This window comes from Marmota marmota, unplaced genomic scaffold (assembly GCF_001458135.2).
Source record: "Marmota marmota marmota unplaced genomic scaffold, marMar, whole genome shotgun sequence".
Taxonomy (NCBI): Eukaryota; Metazoa; Chordata; class Mammalia; order Rodentia; family Sciuridae; genus Marmota; species Marmota marmota.
The window spans coordinates 6907763-6929222 of record NW_025999982.1 but is presented as its reverse complement, the minus strand read 5'-3'; the positions used below and the strand labels follow the sequence as shown (position 1 = coordinate 6929222).

Here is a 21460-nt window from a genome sequence, read left to right as displayed (position 1 = left end):
AGTCTTCGTCTCCTGCTAGGTTTTGAAGAGATACTCTGTAAGATGACTCTGTAAGATGACTTTTTTTTGGGGTGACTTTCCAAAATGAAAGTCACAGGGGCGGGGATCTGACTTGGAAGCACTGATTTATAATTGAACCACTTCCCATAGTAACTCGGGATCCCACAGCAGGGGAAAGTGGCTGCAGTGTGGATTGGCCAGCAGAATAGATGGCAAGAGTGAGGCTGGGGACGGCTAAGACAGAGGAAGGCAGGACAGGGGCTCTCTGATGCTATTCTACAGCCTGCTCAAGAGGATTCTGCTGCCAAGTTCATGTGGGAACTTCAAGCCCTGAGAGCCAGAGACCCAGCCTCAGCCCTCTGCTTATGGGGGGGGGGAGTCATCTAGAATAAGTCAAATCTAGACAGAGGCACGAGGAAGGTGAAGGACAGTGAGGCAGGAGGTTGGGGGTGATGGGTGAAGAGCAGGTGCAGGGGGAATAAGCGAGTGGGCCAGTCATGGACAGAGAACTGTAGCCACCAAAGGGCTTGAGGGAGGGGACAGAAGGAGCCAGGGAAGCTCCTCAGGAGAGAAAGGATAGAATGGTAGTGAGATGAACTTTTCATTTAGGGTAGGAATTGCTGAGGACCCAGGTCACAGAAACCAGGATCTGATGGTGTAGAGAGGATCTAACCCGGTGGGGAGGCAGCTGCTGTTCCTTGGGAGCAGCCAGGACAGGATGGAGAGGGCACCCTGAGCTCTAGACCAGGGAGTCTGCATGCCCATGACCAAGACACATCCCATGTGTGCTTCCCCCAGGCCAGCCTGGGCCCTGGGGATGCAGAATCTTGGGCCTCTGGGAGGGGGATGAGGTCTCACTCAGTTGCCCCAAATGTCAAATGTTGGGCTATGGAGAAGGGAAGAGCAAATTCAGAAGGCTAGGGACAGAGAGGGGGACTTGGCCAGCTTGAGATCTGCAGGTGGAGCAGGCTCCAGAGCAGCGAGCAGAGCTCCCTCCTCTCCTTTCCGAACTCCTGACTCAACCATTGACCTTGAAGGGACACATTAACACAGCAGCTCTTAACTGCCCAGGTGGAGAGCAGAGGGCTCTTCCACATGCTGCGTCCTTGACAGCCAACCACTGTGTCCCGCACACCTCTGGGTGACACAACTTCAATAAAACAAAGACAAACTTACAGAGGTAGTTGGCTAATCAGGACTTTTCTTGAACTTGAGTTTTTAGAAAAAGAGTTCATAACAGGCTTTTTAAAAAAGTTGAGCTGGGCATGGTGATACATGCTTGTAATCCCAGCAGCTCAAGAGGCTGAGGCAGGAGGATGGTGGGTTCAAAGTCAGCCACAGCAACTTAGTGAGGCCCTAAGCAACTTAGCAAGATCCTGCCTTAAAATTTTAGGACAAACAATCAAACATAAAAAGGGCTGAAATGTGGGTCAGTGGCTAAGTGCCTCTGGGTACCAAAAAATAAAATAAAAATTTAAAAATGTGATACGTTAAGTGTGGTAAAAACACACATGCACACCTTGTGCTGGTGTCAGTAGAAATTCAACTGTTTTAAGTGACAGAAAATCCTCAGGGTATTGAGATTATATGATGCTCATCAGCAACACACATGCGTGAGTGAGTTCTCAGAACTAGGGAGAGGGGTACAGAGACCAGGAAGACTCGGTTCCTTTTAAGGGGCTTACATTCTAGTGGGGAAGACCGAAAACAGCTATCAGAGTCATAGATTCCCTATCCTACTCTCTCAGAAAGCTATACTTTATCCACTCTCTTCAAACATCCCAAACTCGCCTCTCCCCACTCCTCAGCCGATGACTTTGCTTCTTATTTCTCTCAGATGCAGCCAGTAGAAAATGGCCTCATCTCCCCACACTGACTCCAGAGGTTCCTGCAGCCACCCATGCTCTTCCCCACCAAGAGGAATGGGAGGCTCTCCTGCCAGGAAGGGAGGAGGGGAACGTGAAGGTGTCATGCAAAACAACCTGCATACGTATCTCTAAATCTAAACAGGCTCTGCTTATAAAAATTATCATAATGAGCAATAGAGGTGGGAGATAAAAATAAGGTGGTACCCAGGGGCTGGGGCTGGGGCTCCGTGGTAGAGCACTTGCCTAGCACGTGTGAGGCGCTGGGTTTGATCCTCAGCACCACATAAAAATAAATAAATAAATAAAATGTATCATGTCCAACTACAAATATATATATATATATTTAAAAAAAATTAGGTGGAACCCAAACAGCCCAGGTAGAAATGGAAGATACAAGTTGGAAGGTTCAGAGTTAAAGGGTATATTAAGCTGCATGCTTATGCTTTATGCACCTTTCTGATTTGTGTTAAATTATTTGAATGTATTCTTTAAATATATATTTTATGTTTTGGGGATGTGTACTTGATACTCAAATGTTACATGATCCAAATAGAACTCCCAACTTCCAGTCTTAGCAAATAAAACTCATTCCTCTGCAGCCTTTCCGCTCCTCTGGAAATCATTCCACCCTCCCCAGTTGATCAGGTCAAAACTAGTAGTGATCCTTGACTCACACCACTGCTCTCCCCACACACTAGATTCCATCAGCACTCTGCTGGTCGGCTCCGTGAAATATATCCTGAAGCTGGACATGCTCAAGACCCTAATTTCAAAAATATAATGTCTGAAACATCAAACTGTACCCCATGGAGACGTACAGTTGTTATATGCTAATTAAAAAGAAAAAAAATAAGGTGGACATGGTGATGCACATCTGTAATTCCAGCTATTCAGGAGACAAAGGCAGGAGGATTTCAAGTTCAAGGGTACTTGGGTGACTTAGCGAGATCCTGTCTCAAAATTTTAAAATTCTTAAGAAGGGCTGGGGATGTAGCCCAGTGGTAGCCCTAGGTTCCATTCTAAGAACCACACACACACACACACATAATAATAATAATAATAATAATAATAGAAAGAGAGAGAACAAGAGAGAGAAAGAAAGAAAGAAAAATTTAAAATTTTTATACACTCACACTTCTCAGAGTCTTTACTGCTGAAACTCCAATTTTAGATACTCTTATAAGTTTTATAATTATTCTGCCCAAGTATACTACTAAGACTTTTTTTGAACCTTTCTCATGTTCCCTAGTTATCATATTATTATTTTCATGGCCCCTGCCCCCTTTTAAAAAAATAAGTTGCAGTGGTGGAGCAGCAAGGGCTATAATTAAAGCACAAAGTGGACCACTGTTACATTTCTCCACTGTCAATTTCTACATTCCATCTCTATGGAAAAATGTCATGTCCCTTTATTTTAGTTTTCCCCATTCAGCTCTGATATCCACATACAGTCTCCTTCCTTCTGAGGGCATCTATTTAAAGGGACTTGCTAATGTCCTTAAATATGTATTTATCCTTGTACAATATACTCAGGTTACTTTATGGATCGCATCTTATTTTTTCCAGCTGCAATCAACACGGTTTAAAGATCCGTGCAGGACATCGCATAGATCATCTCTCCCCGGTGCTGCTTCGGCTACCGCCATAAGCACCTACAGTTAACTTGTCTCTTTCCCTGTGATACATACAGATGCGTGTTTCCTTCAGCTTCCTGAGACCACAAACTTGCTATCTTTGTTCATGGTGAGAATTTCTCTGGGACATATCCTGAAGGGTAAGATTCTGGTTCAGAAAGCTATCATTTCACACAGCTAATGTGGTTGAGCGCACACCAGCAGGCACCCCAGAAGGGTGAGCACAGCACTCTCTCGTACCCAACCACTCCATCTTATTTTCTCAGGATTCTTGGGCTTCTGAGGTGGACACTGAGATACACCACCTGATCCTCCTTCAGGACCCAGGCACTCACTCTCCCCAGCTGTCTAGAGTATTAGCTACTGTCAGTCCCCAGGAACTGCCCTGGCAGAAGGGTCCCCTGGGAGAAGGGTGGAGGGGGCACCCAAATGCAAATCTCCGAGTTAGGATCTGTTTCCAGGGAATCCACCCAATGATGGCTGCTGTCAGCTCCTTTCCCAGTGTTGCCATCAACACATACTTTGTACGTGCCTGTTTGGGGACTTTCCCTTGAAATGTTCTGGGATATATCTACCTGGGATACTTGACTTCAGCAGGTATCTCAGGAGGGTTGTACAATTTGATCTTTGAGCACAAAGGCATCCACCTTTCCTCGTCCTTTATAAAACTTGGTATTTCCCACCTTTGTCTTACGAGAAAGCATGCAAAGACATGTTAAGGGTACAAAAAAAAAAAAAAATCGGATTTTTGGTCAACCTCCAGTTTACCAAAATATCCCAGAAACTTGTAGCTTGTACCTGGTTGTTTAGTTTTAATTTTGTTTTAAAAAAGGGAAAGTAAGAAAATAAAATTACAGAAACAGAGAATTAACAACATAGGTCCTAACATAAAGAACTTAACAATCATAAATACCCCTATATCTGATCTTTTTTTCATTTAAGTAATGTTTATTGCTTCTTTAACATGTAGAACACTTTAAGAAGAGTTTGAGGTTGGTAGGTATTAGTTATAAATATTTAACCTTGATGTGAAAACCATAATTGTCAGGTAATATTTTTCTCTAGAAAACGTTTACCAATATGCTATATATGGATTTCACTGGGTAAAAAAAAAAATGAAAAATTATAAAAGAATTGAATACTTCATCCATTTTCAATCATCCAATTTAACAGAAGAAATTTTAAAAAATCAAATTATGGTGACTCCCTCATCCATTATTTTTTGGGCTTGAAGTCACCATGAATCTTGCTCTTAGAGGAAGAGATACAGAAATGAGGGCCAGTGTTTCCTCCCAGGTGAGGCACCAGGAAATGGAGAATGTGGAGGACGGATGGGTGGAGGGAGGCCTGGGCGTGGACAGTTCACCCATACAAGAAAGGGTTCCAAGACCCTTGAGAACTGGTCACTGCTCTGCTCAGACCGCAGGTAGATTGCTACTTGGTAGGTAAGGATGGGGATGTGTGTGGCAGGTGCACTTCTTGGCTAATTTGTTTTTAGCAACTTCTCTTTATACTGTTCCCCTCTTAAGTTTGGCATACCCATCACAAATAAAAAGTAGGCTTGTTTAAAAAGAAAATACAATGAAACTGTCTCCATGCTTTCCTTCCCATGAATTGACTTACTCTAGCGAAGCAATTAAGCAGACGTTTATCAAAATCATCTGTCACTCTGCCTCCATATTGTACTTCTCCAATCATGTACCGAACTGTACTCCACGACACACCCTTTATCAGAAATAAAAAAAGGATTATTCACTGTCAATCTAAACAAATAATTCAGGTTTTTCTCTATAAGAAAGGTCTGGGAAAGGGAGTGCTAGCTAGATTGTATTTAAAATGATGTGTTTTAGAATTATTCATTATCTTATATTAATACCTCTATCACATGGCTGGAACCACTATAGTTTGATCTCCAAAGAGAAATCTACAATACAAAACACCAGTGGATGTGTTGCCCATGGATTATTTAAAATAGAAAAAAAAAGACTATTTTTCACTCTGTGGATGTAATCACCTCTAACACTCATTACAGTCATGCCAAGCTGTTACAGAGGGAAAAAGTGGTGTTTAGTGAAGAAAGGAGGAAAATCAAGTAATCAACTCTTTAATGTGCTCTCCTAGTAATATATTTTCTGGAATCAGTAGGAGAACAACTAGAAAAGTATTTATTCACAAGGTTTTTCTACAATGCAATCTTTTGCCGTCTCAATCTGTGAGCTAAAACTACATCTAAGTGTTCATTAATTTTGATAGCAATCTCATCCTGGCAATATATTTTAGATAGTAACAGTTATTTTATTTTTGTTACAAAAAAATAAAAAAAGAAATTCTCCATACATTTGGGGTAGGAGAAGTGAGGGTGTGTGATTCTTACTTATTTTTATTCTTGGTTAAAATTTGATTTTTCAGTTCAGTTGCCTTTCAAAGCAACTAATTCCAGGTAACTATTGTTTATACTAACATGATAAATAGCCACAGAATCTGAACCCATACAATAACAATTTTTCATCAAACTGCCATACTCTTAATTTACTATCCCTTTGATGGTTTGGTTCTAGCGATCCCTCCTGTCCAGGTAAACATTCATCACGCTCCCTAGCACAATCCTGTCACTGTATTTACCTTGAAGGCCTACTGTGGAAAGGAAGGCCGGACAGACGGGAAAAGTGGCATTTATACATACACTATGCATTCACAAATACCAACCCACTTGCTCCTCACGGAATCCACGGCCACTTTATAAATGGGGACACAGGCTCTGAGGCTCATTCACTTGCCCAAGATCTGGAAGAACCAGATCTCTAACCCTTTAGAACATGGGTGATGGGACAACTGGGTTTTCCTTCTCTGTGAGCGTGAGGACGTCTCCTGTCTGTCTTTTCTGGTCCTCATCAGTAAAACCGGCCTCTCAGTAAAGTCTCAGAGGGCAAAGACAAAAATGAGGCTTTGCACAGGAGTACTTTGAAAGCTACAAAGTGCCATACAATTTTGTTAAAAAAAATTTTTTTAGTTGTAGGTGGACCTTTATTTTATTTATTTATTCTTATATGGTGCCAAGAACTGAACCCACGGGTTAAGTGCTCTATCAACTGAGCTACAACCCCCAGACCTGCCACAGGATTTTTAGCAGTGACCACTGTTAGACATTTTTTTTTTCCTGTGCTGGGGCTGAAACCAAGGGCCCTACCACTGACCCACACACCCCAGCCTAGTGACCACCATTCAGAATCAAGGCTATTTATATTCGAAAGGTAACATTAGACTTCAGGTTGGGGTTGTGGCTCAGTGGTAGAGTGCTTCCCTAGCATGTGTGAGGCACGGGTTTGATTCTCAGCACCACATATAAAATAAATAAAATAAAGGTCCGTCAACAACTAAAAAATATCCAAAACTAATAAGTGACTTAAGGTGAAAAAGAAAAGTTGCTGGTGGACTGGCAGATAACATCTTCTCTTTTAAGGAGATGCAGTCAGGACAGAGAAGGCAAGTTTGACTGAAGGCAGGCCTCCTCTAGCATTGCCCTGTGGTGCCTGGAGGCAGCCATGGGCAGCTTCAGATGTGAGTGTGTTATGGAGGAAACGGGAGAGGCTGGACCAGCACACAGCTGATCAGAGTTACCAGGCCCCTGGAAAGGGTGTGGGGGAGCCTCAGCAGGCTCACTCCATATCACAAGCTGCAATAAAACAAACAAAAAAAAAATAGAACCAATGTAATTCTGCAACCTGTACACTCAGAAAAATGAGAAATTATATCCCATCTGATTCAAATGTATGATATGTCAAGATCATTGTACTGTCATGTGTAACTAATTAAGACAAATTTAAAAAATGGAAAAAATAGAACAAAGAAAAGTTTCACTCACTTTTTTAATATCGCATTCATCAAGGTGATTCTGAATAAACTGAATACTGGCTGAGAAGTCGGCAGAATTGAATTCATAAGGGATGTTCCATCCTAAGGGACCAAATTTCCGTCGTTCCTTAAAAACACCAGAGAAAAAGTAAGTATTGAAGGGTTTTCAAAACTGTATGAATGTGATCCTTTCTTATTATTATTAAAATAAGGTATAAAATTAAGATCTTGTGATCAAGATAAGTTGACCTTATCTTCAAAGAACAGCATATACAATTTTAGATACTTGAACCATTAGAAATATTATTTCATGACTCTACACTCAAATGGTTTATAAAAATAAATCTCCACATATTTGCCAAGTTTATGATCATGGGTTTAAAAAAAAAAAGGTCTCCAGTGACAACTCAGAAAAAAGCAGTAGGTGCTTCATAAATATTGGATTAACTGTTATCAGACCCTTGAAAAGTTTGAAATGTTAAATTCAAGAGTTTGTCAAAAATAAAAAATTTTTTAAAAATTAAAAAAAAAAAAGAGTTTGTCAAGTTGAATAACTCAAGCATTCAAGAGCATGAAGACTCCCTGCTAGTCTCACCTGGTAATCGTGCCATTTCAGAATTTGAAAACTAAGAATTTCTACCGTATATAAGACACATCTGCCTTTAAAATTTCACACTTCCTTCATTTTGTTCTCTCTGCTTAGCTGAAATAGTAACTAACTGGTGAGAATTGGCAAATTACCCACCAATAACCAACTGGACTCAGTTCAAATAACTCAATTGCTTTGATATTCTGGGGACCATTTTAAAAGCACCTAAGTGCTGGTATCCTCAGGCCCTGATCTCCCATCAAACTCCACGATGGTCCCAATGTTCTCATTGCCTTCAAGTTTCCCTGGCTAGCACATACCAGTCTCCATGCAAGTCCTAGTGATTTATCTGGACCTTCAATCCTAATGCCTGAGGTGAGGACCTAAGTGGAGGACAGCATCCCTGTCCATCTATGGAAAGATTTAAGTCTACTTCTCTGCCTCTTAATATATAATGACTTTTCTTTCTCTCTTCTGCTTTCCCCAACCCAACACACACATGTTGCCATTTTGCATGTCATTCCATTCCTTAATACACTTGTCCCAAGCATCAAATCCTGAGTAATCGCAGAATTTAAAGGAATCTAAACAAATTGTAGCTTGGATAAAATCATGGACAGCTCAGAGAAGAAATTCAGAAAGCATGAAGGTTTTAATTACTGATATTCAGGGGATGCTTTTAAAATATTAGATAAACCACTAACATTAACTTGGGTCCAGATGTTCTGACCCTAGGAGATAAGAGTAAAGGCAAAAGAAGAAAGGAAGAAAAACAATTATAATTGGAAACTGCTACCATTACTTCTTGACTTGTACTTCTCTAGGTTAGGGTAAGGCATCAGAGATTTGCACAATAGGACTTTCATGCCACCCCTTAACTAATTTGATCAAAGATAGACAACCAGCCCAAGAAGAGTGAACCAGACTCCTCCTAGGGACTCAAACTGGGGGTTCAGAATTGCTACCTGGAGTTTATAGTAGAAAGACTTGTAAACTCAGGAGCTCTGAAGTGCACAGAGGCAATGAGGAGCACAGGCCATGGCATTATATGGAAAGACTGTGGTCCCAGGCACAAGAGAGGGTGTCTTGGCCCTAGACTATCTGCTTCTCTTGGTGGCTTCTTAGTCCCAGGATTCTAATAGTTCAAGTTGAAATATTGGGTCCTATAATCAGATTTGGAGTCTTGACAGTGAAAAGGAAAAGAATCATGGTTGCCTAATCCACAAAAGTCAATTACTACCGAGAAGGTCAAATCCATGGCTGACCCAGGGTTCTGAACTTCTTGAGAGAGCCTCAGAAACACTGAGGTGAGCTTCCTCCAGGGTATTCCAGAAGCAAGGGCAGGTTGAGAGTTTATGAGATATTAAGATGAAAATGTATTCAGCTAACCCTTCAGTCCCTGGGATTTCTTCCATTCTGCTGGTTTTACTAAGACTGCTAACCACTTAGTGAATTGAGAATGTTTTCCCATTTTTAAAAAAAGAAAATCAAAACCTACACTGTTAGTTTTACCTATGTGTTTGACTTAATTTTTAAAATTTAAGGTTCAATTAGACAGGGGACTGAATGAGAAATAATTCTTTCTTTCCAATTACTGAAGCTGCTTAAATTGGCTCTATGGAAACACTCCCATTTATATGCACTGAGCAATTGCAATTTAGTTGCTCCTTAAAATGTGATCTTTGAAAATTGCCCCCATGCTGAAATTTGCTTCACATTTATGTCACTTGCTATCAATTTTCATTTAAAGCATTTAGTTTTTTAAGTTGGTTCACTAAAGTTATAGACTTCAGTTGAGCTCATCTGGGGAAAAAAGGAGGGAAAAAAGACAAAATTTTAGTGGGTAAGTGTTCTAGTTAGTTTTTTCATCGCTGTGATCAAAATACCTGACAAGAACAACTTAGAAGAGAAAACGTTTACTTGGAGTTCACGGTTTCAGAGGTCTCCATTCACAGCCAGCCGACTCCATTGCTCTGGGCCCAAGGTGGGGCGGACCATCATGAGGGAAGGACCCAGTGGAGGAAAGGTGCTCAGCTCACGGCTGGGTCAGGCAGTGGGGCGGGGCCACAGGGAAGATGCACCCTTCCAGGGCATGCCCCCAGTGACTCACCCCCTCCAGTCCACCCCACCTACCCACTAGGATGGACTAATTAGGTTACAGCTCTCACAACCCAATCATTATACGTCTGAATATTTCTGCACTAACACCCTACTTTATATCCAAACCATAACGGTGGGTGTCCTATTCCTTCACAAGTGGAGTCCTTTCACTTCTCGCTGTATTTTTGTAGCCACTGGTCTCTCTAAGAGACAATAGCGGAAAAAAAAAAAAAAGAACCCTGAAATATCACCTTGGCATACTATCAGGATATATTCAAACTCAAACCACCAGGATAGACTCAAAGTGTTCATTGAGAAGATCAAAAGCAGCAAATTTTGCTACACTTATTTAGAATATTGAATGTTTTCAGCTTAGTTAGTATTTTGGAAAACATGGGATGAGTCCTATGTAGTACAATAGGGAAAAAAATTACAATGTATGTATTTTCAAGATGTTGTAATTCAATTGGGAAAATAAGACTCAGAAAACAAGAAAACAACAATGTGACTGTGACTATAATTAACTGTTGAAATTTAACAGGCAATGAGCCTGAAAAAGACATTTTGAAAACTAAAAATTTCTACTGTATGCATGACACATCTGTCTTAAAAATTTCAGTTCAGAATGAAATGGAGGCTGTTCTTTGAGAAGAGAGAAGAAACTTCCAGGCATGGCAAAGTCCATGAGCAAAGGCAGGAATGTAAAGTCTGTGAACTGCGGACAGGGAGGTTTTCCTGTGGGAGAGGGCCAGCTCTGGAGAGCGGCAGGAACTGGTGTCTGCGTGCTTCAGGGACAGAATATTAGGTCTGAACATAAAAGCTCCACTCAGTCCAAGGAGTTATTACATGTTGTTAACTGAGAGAGCAAGGATTTAGGACGACCAGTGTGCTTCATCCAGCTAATTCGGTTTCTTCCCTTTTATTCCAGAGAATATACAAAACACAGTGAAATATGGGAAACTCCTCAGTTGAAAATTCTGCTCAATGAAACCATCATTTTAACAATGTCAAAGCCATTTCAAAGCTTCTCTTAGACTATCTCAGAAGCTCCCAGGGGCCCAAAGCTGTATCCAGTTTGGTTTAGCATCTTTTTTTTCCTCTAGATTTTTCATTTTTTAAGCATAGTGTTATTATTGATAGCTGCATTAACATAGGCAATTTGATTGATTTTATTTTTACTTCCAGCTCCTGCCATGCTGCATGTGGGATGCATGTGTGGTGAACAGAGGCCTCACTTTAACATGCATCTTAATATGACAAATGGATTAGTGATGGGCCATTCTCTCTTTCCAAATGCAAGGCAACTAACAACCTAACTCCTTTCTTTCAATGATGTATTAAACATTCTTGTTTAATTAAACTTCATCTACAGCTTCAAAACCAGGGAGCTGGCATTAACTACCTGAGTTTGCTAATTTGTGCTAATATAAAATGAAAAATGTAATCCATACTAGAAAACATAAATAAAACTTTAATAGGTAAAATAATTAACAAAAATAGCAAGAACCACAAGTTTATCCCAGTATAACAAGATAAACCTGCATCATATTTGTAATTATTCCAAAAACTTTAAATTAAGAATTTTATAATCATGCATCCCCAAATCAAGAACTTTACAAGCACTCTTAAATTTGAAAGCGGTAACTATCAAGGCTCAACTTGAGAGAGGAAACAAAATATAAGGGTAATAAGCACATTTCCAAATGAAGAAGTATTAATAGCAGAATTTCCTGGTGATACAACCATTTTTTATTCAATATTTAAATTATTTTTAAGAGCTGAGATAAAATTTTCACATTTGCGACTGCCCTGGGAGGCCCATACAGATTCCAAATCCAGAATTCTTTAGGGGCTTGCTGTCTTGGGCCAGTAGCAAAATGGCTTTAGCAAATATCAGCAGCAGCAAAAATTCATCAAGTTGTGTCTAAGCCATTGGAAAAGTCCCAAATGTGAGAATTTTACAATCATTATAAGGCTCAATGTGGGCAAACCAAAGTGGTGGGGAGAGAAAAATTCCAAACCATGAGAAAGAGGTAAAAAAGGGCTGAAGGTTCTGCCCTGGGGTGTCCATTCTCACTGCAAGACCAAATCACTTGGGGAGTTTCAAGAAGACTGGGCTCCTCCTCCCCTCCTCCCAGGATTCTCACTTGAGTGGCCTGGTCTGGGGCCCAGGTGCTGGCTGAAAATCACTGCTTGAGACATTTCCTCCACCCAATGTGCTGCTCAAGAGGAAAAATACCAGAGGACATTATCCTGACCTTCCTTCTGTAGGAAGGTTTGAAAAGAGACTAGAAATGTAATGACTGAGTTCTAGAAGACCGAGGCTTCAGAGGACGATGTACTTAAAATTAAAATCCCACAGTGTGAACACGGGCCTGCTCTGAACCCACAGTGATGCTGCATTTGAGTTCTCAAGAGACTGTAGAGAGTACACCGGGGCCAGAGAGAAGCTCCCCTGAGGGCCACGTTCAAGAGAAGGCCAAAATGTTCCTGGGGAGTGGTAGCCAAGCTAGGAAGAGGGTCCGGGGACCGCAAAGCCCCCATGGGGAGGGAGGAAGGGCTGGCTGGCAAAGACAGACGCATCCCTGAGCTGCAGGAAGAGTGGCCGCTGCTGCAGGAACTGGCCTCTCAGAGCAGCTGCCACCTGCCCAGTGTGGATGGTAAATTCCTGGAGAAGAGGAGAGGGAAGTGGCAGGTGTGTGCGTGCAGTGGGCAGAGGTTAGCTGGGAGCTGTCCTGTGTAGCCACACAAGGACCCAGGGCAGCAGTCAGGGCCCCTCCTTCTCCTGGGTAAGCCTGCTCCCATCTCACCAGACAAAACAAACCACAGCCTCCACCGCTATTCTGCCCAGGGAAGTTGTCCCTGACCAGCCAAATCTACCTGCCCATCAGCCAGGAAAAGAAGAATGTTCATTTCGTTCTTCGAAATAGGCAGGGATAGGATCTACATGACACATCAGGCCTGCAAGCTGATGAACACACAAATTCAACAAGAGAAATGACATGGTGGAGCAGGTGGGGGCCTGTCAATTTTACCTCTAGGTTCTATGGCTTCAGATTACATGACATGAACCAATTCCCTGTTCCTTTTCTTAGTCTCCACAAGACCAAAAGCACATACATCAGGTTTGTATAAAGCAAGGCATACGTGTATGCTATGATTCGAATAAGTATCTCCAAAGCCCACATGTCAAAGGCTGGGTCCGTAACCCATGGCATTATCAGGAGGCCGTGGAATCTGTGAGGTGGAGCTACTGGGAAGTCTTCCATCACTGGGAGTATGCCCTTGAAGGAGATATTGAGACCCTAGTCACTTCCTTTTCCTCTCTTGTGTGTCCCAACCATGAGGCAAACTGTTTTTGCATGTGATGCTGCTCTGATGTGCTGTGTCACCATAGGCCCAAAGCAACAGGACCAATGGATCTTGGACTGAAACCTCCCTCCAAAGCTATGAACCAAAATAACCTTTTTTTTTCTTTACAAGTTGATTATTTCAGGTATTTGTTACAGTGACAGAAAGCTGACTAACACACTGTTAAGGACTCAATTAACTAACATTGGGTATTTGCACCTTATATCTAACACTAGAGAGATAAAAGAAGCTAAGTCACAATCTGTATAATTGGCATTGTTTCTTCCTTTAGCAGCTGTGTCTCTTTCACAAGCAAAGCACCTGGGATTCTTATTGCACTGCGGATTTTGATTCAGCCTCCAAGCAGATGCTGCTGGCCCAGGATACCAAGCCCCTAAAGAACTCTGGGTGTCTCTATCCAACTGACTCTATCCTAACCAAATAAAAGAAAACGTTCAGGCAATTGATTGATGTAAAAGGCACTGGGGGAGATGTTTGAGTGACCTGCCCTTCCTGCATGTCATGTAACTGGATGTCAGAATTTTAGAAAAGGGGAAAAGCTTGAAAGAAGGGTCTTCTGGTCGACCTACACAGACATAGACACAGGGGCCCTTACGATGGATATGACCGACCAATTTCACTTAGCTGACTGATTTCACAGCAAGTCTTAAAATCCAGGCCTCCTGACTCCCTGGTGAAGTACTCCTTCTAACACATTATCAGTTGATTTTTAAAAATATATATATATTTTTTAATAGACACTTCACTACAGCTTCCCAGGCCTAGCAGTGGAGATATATATATATCTCTTTCCTAACTTAAACACCTGTCTTATTCAGTGCAAATGCACTTTAGCCCCATGACTAGATGGTGGTCCTGTTGCTCTTCTGTTTAGCACCTGGGCAATAGCCTCTAAAACAGAGGTCACCATATTGACCATGTGGAAAATACTGCCGATCCTCTCCCCAAGATAAGCACCGTGGAAGAGTTGAATCATCACTACTAGGAACAGAGTCATAAAATACAGTATTTGTGAATGGGGAATTAAGTAGCAGAGTTAAAGCAATATTTGTATTAGAGTGTAATAAGGTCTAGCAGTGCAAACCATTCTCAGATAAGAATGAATGAAATAGGTTTCAGGGACTTGAAAGCTATAATTTATAATCCAAAGGCCACAATGGAACTTAGTAAAAATAATCGCCAATAAAGCAAGCAACCCAGTGTTAACTCTCTCAGGGTTGGGAACACAGATAACCCTACAGCCCTCTCCGATGGCAGAATGGGACCTAGGAAAGTGCTAGGAACAGAGAGCGAAAGGGCAAACACACCCAGCAGTTTCTGGAGTGAGCTTGGAACTCCCCTCTGTGCTTGGGCAGGGGGTGGAGAGACAGGGGAACCCTGCACTCCCTGTGCACAGCTAAGGCCTGACTCCTGGGACATGGTAGGGGGCTCATTTTGTCCTTCACCCCAGCCTTGGGGGAGGAGAAATGCAAGAAGGCGGCTAAAGGAGCCTCTTCATTGGAGTGAGCTGAGGGCATCAAAGTGACATGGCTTTCCAACTCAGACAATATATAAAACTCACACGCAGAACAAAAGAAGAACAAAAAGTTTTTAAAAACCTACAGAGAAGTTGCTTGGTAACCATAAAACTGAGAGTCACTATAGAAGTAATCAGTCTATAAAAGCAGAAAGTGAACAACCTGAGACAGGCAGGGCACTGCTGAACCCCCTCCTCCTGCCAGCACTGCCACCACTGTTGGGTAACCAGTGGGACAAACCACTTGTCAATCAGCCAGAGCCAGGCAGTTCCAGATCTACCACTTGCAGCTTGTGCTAAACCACCCGGAGTCTCCATTTCCTCATTTCTGAGGCGGTGATAACCCTGCCTTGAAATGTGGCCCCTGCTGTCACATGAGATGGTGCACATAAAATTCCCGGCCAGCACAGGCACTTTCAAGACCAAGTTCCTCATTCAATAATCTCTCTCTCTTCACTCTACAAATATTTATTGAGCTCCATGTCCAGAAGCTGTTGGGACAGCAGTAGAATCAGCAGTCACCAAATGACTGTGTCTGCCCTCGGGCTTTTAGGTTCTCCTATGGAGGCTGAGGACACATGTGAAACCCACAGCAGATACACCCCACGCCAGGTTGGGGAGGTGACATGCAGGAAAAGGAAGCAGGTCAGGAAGACAGAACAGCTGGCAGCAGGCAGAACGTCCCAGAAGCCCTCTGCACAGAGGCCGCGACACATAGACACACCATCAGCAAACCCCAAATGTGAAAACTGCCTTTCCCAAGTTACCTGCACCGTGGAGTGTAAAAATGCTACTGTGTAAAGCATTGGCTTCCACATGGGCAAATTACTGATGTCCAGAAGGTCTTGATTGATCCCAGCAAATGTTCTTTTCAAACCTGCGCGCATTCCTTGGGGCGGCTCGTTAGTGAATTTGATAGAAGTCTGTCGTAAAAACCAAAGGGTTGTTTTGTTTTAAACATTACTCTAAAGGACAAAATAGAAATCACAATACCTCAGAGCAGCAATATGCTTACTGACACAATGTGGGCTGAAATTCAGCACTGTATAAACTAACTCCACTGATCAGAGCTGAAACCCAATGAATGAGTACTGCGCCTTAGAACGCTAGTGTGGAAATATGTACTACATACCTTTAATGATTATAGTCAAGATTTTGATGATTGTGAGATTTTACAGGGCAGATTCTACTGGGCCAAAAAGCCCTATCTTGTTTCTGTCTCTCAGTAATGCCATTTCTCAACAAAAAGATGCTTATGGTAACAAACCTGAAGCAAAGTAATTGGAAATCGATCATGGGGCTCAGTAGTTATCCATACTCGGAAAGTATCATCATTGGCTTCGACGGTCATTAGTGTCTCCAGTAATTCCTCCATGAATTCCAGGCCAAGGTGACAATTTTGCAGTAATACCCAACCACCCTGTATCCAAAAATGAGTTCATATTTATTTCTTGTAATTTTCTGGATATGATTTTAATAAAACAAAATGCACAAAACGTTTTTAAAAAAATCTTTGCTTTAAAGCATTTGATTATTCTGAGAATATAAACTATCTGCACCTGGTACAAGCTGGTTGCTTGGAATCAAGTGGGTTCAAAATGACTATATTCTGCCATCCCTGGTTCAGAAAGGAAAGAAATCAAAACTCAAGGGCAGCCTTGTATTAGTACAGTGTGTGCACCATCTAATGGTGGGAATGGTAACTTTGATTGTCCTGCCTAAGGTGAATCAGAATAGACTGCCTCCAGACTAAGGCTGGCTCACTGTCCCCCACAGTTGCACAGAAAGATACACATTATCTTGTGAGAGTTGTTGTCAACACATTTGGTGACACTTGCTGCCAATATAGTAGCCCTTATTCTTTGTCATCGCTCTCCCCATACACCCCTGAAACCACAAAACCTAATAAGCACTATCTAAAATATACTTGATAAAACTACTTATCTAGCAATATGTCACATCACCATCACGGGCCTATGAGAAGCAGATAACAGTTGAATACACTTACATAACTAGATCTGACAAATACAGCTGCAAAATACTGAGTGCATAAATAAATGATAAGGCATAGATATGGCACATTCAACTCTAAGAGGAAATATGGCTCAGACTTCCTTAAATAGCAAAAGGGATGCGTTGGTCTATATAACAGGGGGTGTCCAGAGGAAGCTGGAATTCAGGCTTAGTTTGTGTCATCATGAACCCAGTTACTTTCTGGTCCCTCACTCTGTATTCCACAATGTCAGCTTTACCCTAAGTGTTTGAGGTCTCTCAAGGTGGCATTGTGGCTGCACGTCCATATATATATATATATATATTTTTTTTTTTTCCTGATAATGCTATTACTATCAATACTTATCCCACTGTGAGAACCAGGACATGGAAGTTACAAAAACTCAGTATTCCAAAGAAGGTTAATGTGAATATAGCATTTAAATTTAAAAGTTTCTCATTCTCAAAACTAAATAAATTAAGTCCAAAGTTAAATTGTCTGATCACTCAACAGAGTGAAACACTTGACCCGGATAGAAATAATTATATATAATTGCTTTGATATATATAAATTAAATATAATTTATTATTGAATTTAATTAAGTGATAAAGATTAAAGCTTAGGGCACTTCAGAATTAATGATTAGCTTTAAATTTTGATGACCCAAGTAAAGTTTTAGGCCATTAACCCTCTCTCGTCATTAATTCCCAGGGAAAAGCTGTGCCAAAGTTGCTACAGACATGATGAGATCAAAAGCTTAAAAATAAACCAAGATCTTATTTTATTTTTATAAATGATGCAATTTCTTATTACAGCTGAGATGGCTATCTACAGAACATTTCTAGAAAATTAATGTCCTGTGTATTTATTAGGTGTGATGGAAACTATTTCTTACTATTCCACTCAGCCTGCAAATTCCAATAAAAATTATTATCAATATCTAAATATAAAGTCCTCAAACATTTCTTATTTTCCTGAAACTACCCATTAATGAAAAATGAAGGCCTGTCTTTAACCAAAAATTGAAATTTAACTGTCTCAATCTGTCACTTCTTTAAGTACTATCTATCTATCAATATCGATCATGAAATTCCAAGACTGCTATAGCTGCATCCTTATGTATTAGAAGGTGTGTCTTCCAAGCTGTAAATAAATAAACAAGTGAAAATAAAATGAACAGATGCTATAGAAAATGGAACAAGCGCTAGGTGCAGTGGCGCACGCTGGTAATCCCAGCAGCTCAGGAGGCTGAGACAGGAGGATGGAGGTTCAAAGCCAGCCTCAGCAACAGCGAGGCACTAACCAACTCAGTGAGACTCTGTCTCTAAATAAGATACAAAATAGGGCTGGGGATGTGGCTCAGTGGTTGAGTGCCCCTGAGTTCAATCAATCCCCATTACCCAAATAAATAAATGGAACAAGCTTTCCATGAACTGTCAGGAGGAAACTAGCTTGAGGTTAAAATTTACAATAAAATTCATATAAATGCATAAATCAAAAATAAGTGTTGAGCACCACAGGAATGATGCTCTCCACCTCTGTAGACCAGATGGACAGAGGCAAACAGCAAAGAGGCTGCAATAGTAGTCCCTGTTACATACCTGCTGCATTGACATCTGGACAAGCTTCCGAGCATGTATTTCTTGTCCTTGCCCCATTGAGATAGTTCTACACTCTGTAATATAAGGGAAGGTGCACACAATGTAAATTATATACAGGATTGGGTTGAAAAATTAATTTCTGAATGGCCACAGTCTCCCTCCCTCTATCACTTCTAGGAAAAGGCTCTGCCATTCAAATAGGCTTGGCCTTGGGTTGTGTTGATTAGAGGAAATGCACAGAGCAGAGAACTGGAGACACCACCTGGAAATGGTGGGTGTGAGGAGAGCAAGCAGAAGTGTGTTCATGTGCCTATATGCACGCATGTGTGTGTGTGTGTAATGAAATAGAGTTGAGAGTCCAGAAATAAATACTCAAGACCTTTCAGTTATGGGAAAGGACAGTATTTTTAACAAATGTTGCTAGGAAACCTGATATGACCTTGCAAAAGAATGAAATTTGACCGTCACAGCACAACATACACAAAAATTAAAGCAAAGTGCATCAGAGATGCCAATTTAAACACTAATAAAACTATAAAATCTTTAGAAGAAAATACAGGAATAAGTCTTTGTGACCCTGGATTGGATGAAAAGTTTTTCTAAATACAACACTTAAAACAGGCATCAAAAGAGAAAATAGACAAACTGGACTCGATCAAAATTCAAAATTTTTGTGCCTCAGTGGACCTCATCAAAGAGCAGCCCAGGAAATGGGAGAAAATTCTTACAAATCATACGTCTGATAAGGGTACCCAGAATCTACAAAGGACTCTTAAAACTCAACAGAAAGAGTCTAACAACCCAATTCAAAAATGGGCTGAGGATTTGACTAGACAATTCTCCAAAGAAGATACAAAAATGGCCAATCGGCACATGAAAAGATATTCAACATAAATAAAAATAAATAAATAAATAAAGGGGGGCAGGGAATAGCAAGTGCTGGTAAGGATCTGGAAAATTTATAATATCTATATTGCTAGTGAGTATGTAATGTAGCTACTTTGAAGAACTATCCAGCAGCATTTCAAAAAGCAAAAAATAGGGTGACCATATGACCCAGCAAGTGTACTCTAAAGGATGTACCCCCAAAACCTGAAAATTTTTGCACACACAAAAACTTGGACAAGAGGGTTCAAGCAGCATTATTCATACTGGCCAAAAAGTGGAAATAATTCAAATGCTCACTTACTGACAAATGGATAAAGAAAATGTGATCCACACGTACATTGGCCTATTAATCAGCCATGAAAAGGAACGGAGCCGTGACATATACTACAATGTGGATGAGCCTTGAAAACATTATGCTAATTAAAAAAGACAGACAGGGAAGGCTGCATAGTCTCTGATTATATTTTCTCTTTCTTTTCTTTTCTTTTTTTTTGACTTTTCATTTCTATGCAAGTAATATATGTTCACAGTGAAAGGCTTGGAAAGTACAGGAGAATATAAAGAAGGAAATAAAAATCAACAGTATTCTTCATTGTAGTCCTTTAATGCACAATCCCCTTCATTTCAAAATTCAAAGACCTCTGCAAACTGGAAGTTTTGTCACAAAATCATTTTGGTGGCAAAAGCTGACCTGAACTGATGTGAGCCTATGTATCACCTTCACTTTTCCCTTTCTAAATATTTATGCTTTTATCTGAAATATATAATATTAATATTCCTTTTCTAAAAGCTGGGAAATTCTGCTTTCTGAAACACATTTGGCCCCAAGAGTTTTGAACAAGAGATTATAGACCTATTGATTTGAAAAGTCTTATACATATATTTTATATGTAATCTATGTCTACACATTGCATATACATTACATAGAGTTTATATCTTACTTTTAACAGTGTGTTATAAATATGTCATTACCATTAAATATTATTGGAATATAGTTTCTAACACCAGAACAGCGTCCAATCATGATGAAGCATCCTTGTTCATTCAACTGCTCTCCTTTCATATATTTAGAATATTTAACATTTTTCAATATTATTAATGGTATGAGGTCAAACATCTTTTAATATAAATCATTATGCGTGTCTCTCATGCTCTTAGGAGGATTTAATGCATGTGGAAGAGTGTGCACAAAATATGCAAACTTTCTAAAGACTTGTGATAGGGATAAATAAGTGTCTCCCACTGGCATGGGGAGCTATAATTCCTAGGCCACACATTCCCATTCTCGCTTGTGTTGTGGTGCTTTTGGCATAGAGAGGTTTACAAACTTAATCCACTCATGTTATCTACATCATTTATCTGGTTTGGGACTCTGGTATTACGATTAAGGAAATTTTAGAAGTCAATAGTATATAAATAATTCATATATTCTTTTTCTTCTTTTATAGCATAATTTAAAGCACTTAATATCCTAATCAGCCTACAATTTACTCTGGAATTCAATATGTAAAATGATTATTTTTTCTAACATTAGCCTGCTCTGTCCATGCTGCTAGTTGGCTAATCCTTTTTCCTCTGCTGACTTGAAAGGTGAATCTTATAATATACTAAACTATCCTACATATTAGTCTAATTTGAAGGCTCTCATTTTGCTCTGCTGATTTGTGTATCTACCCTGAGCCAGTTACACACTGCTTACTTATTGCCATTTGATAAACCTTTTAGAATCTGGCCATGCTGGCTTCTTTGTCTTTTCAAGATTTCTTGGCTCATCTTGCGTGTTTATAGTTTTAGGTGATCAAAGATCTCCCTGCTGTTCAATTAGAGGGGAAGGTGCTGTTTGAATTTCAATTAGACTTGCATTCAATCTATAGACTAATCTACAGTATATTGACATCTTTACAATATTGAATCTTTGTTCTGGGAATGTGGTTGAACCCTCCATTTATTTGAATTAACTTTTATGTCACTAAGAAAGTTTTATAGTTTTCTTCAAATGGGTATTTTTAAAATTATTTCTCCATTTTATTTTTATTGCTATAGTTAA

The 21460-nt window shown here is 40.4% G+C and overlaps 1 protein-coding gene across 1 annotated transcript in view; it reads right to left on the bottom strand.

The window, feature by feature from the left end:
* Positions 1-21460, bottom strand: part of Dnah8 (dynein axonemal heavy chain 8) — a 280498-nt gene that overhangs the window by 46317 nt on the left and 212721 nt on the right. Inside the window, exons 81-85 of the mRNA XM_015487349.2 lie at positions 18526-18599; positions 16199-16351; positions 15699-15854; positions 7365-7481; positions 5126-5227 (exon numbers count right to left, since the gene is read on the bottom strand). Of these exons, the coding sequence (XP_015342835.2) occupies positions 5126-5227; positions 7365-7481; positions 15699-15854; positions 16199-16351; positions 18526-18599 (602 nt within the window). The remainder of the gene's footprint in view (positions 1-5125; positions 5228-7364; positions 7482-15698; positions 15855-16198; positions 16352-18525; positions 18600-21460) is intronic.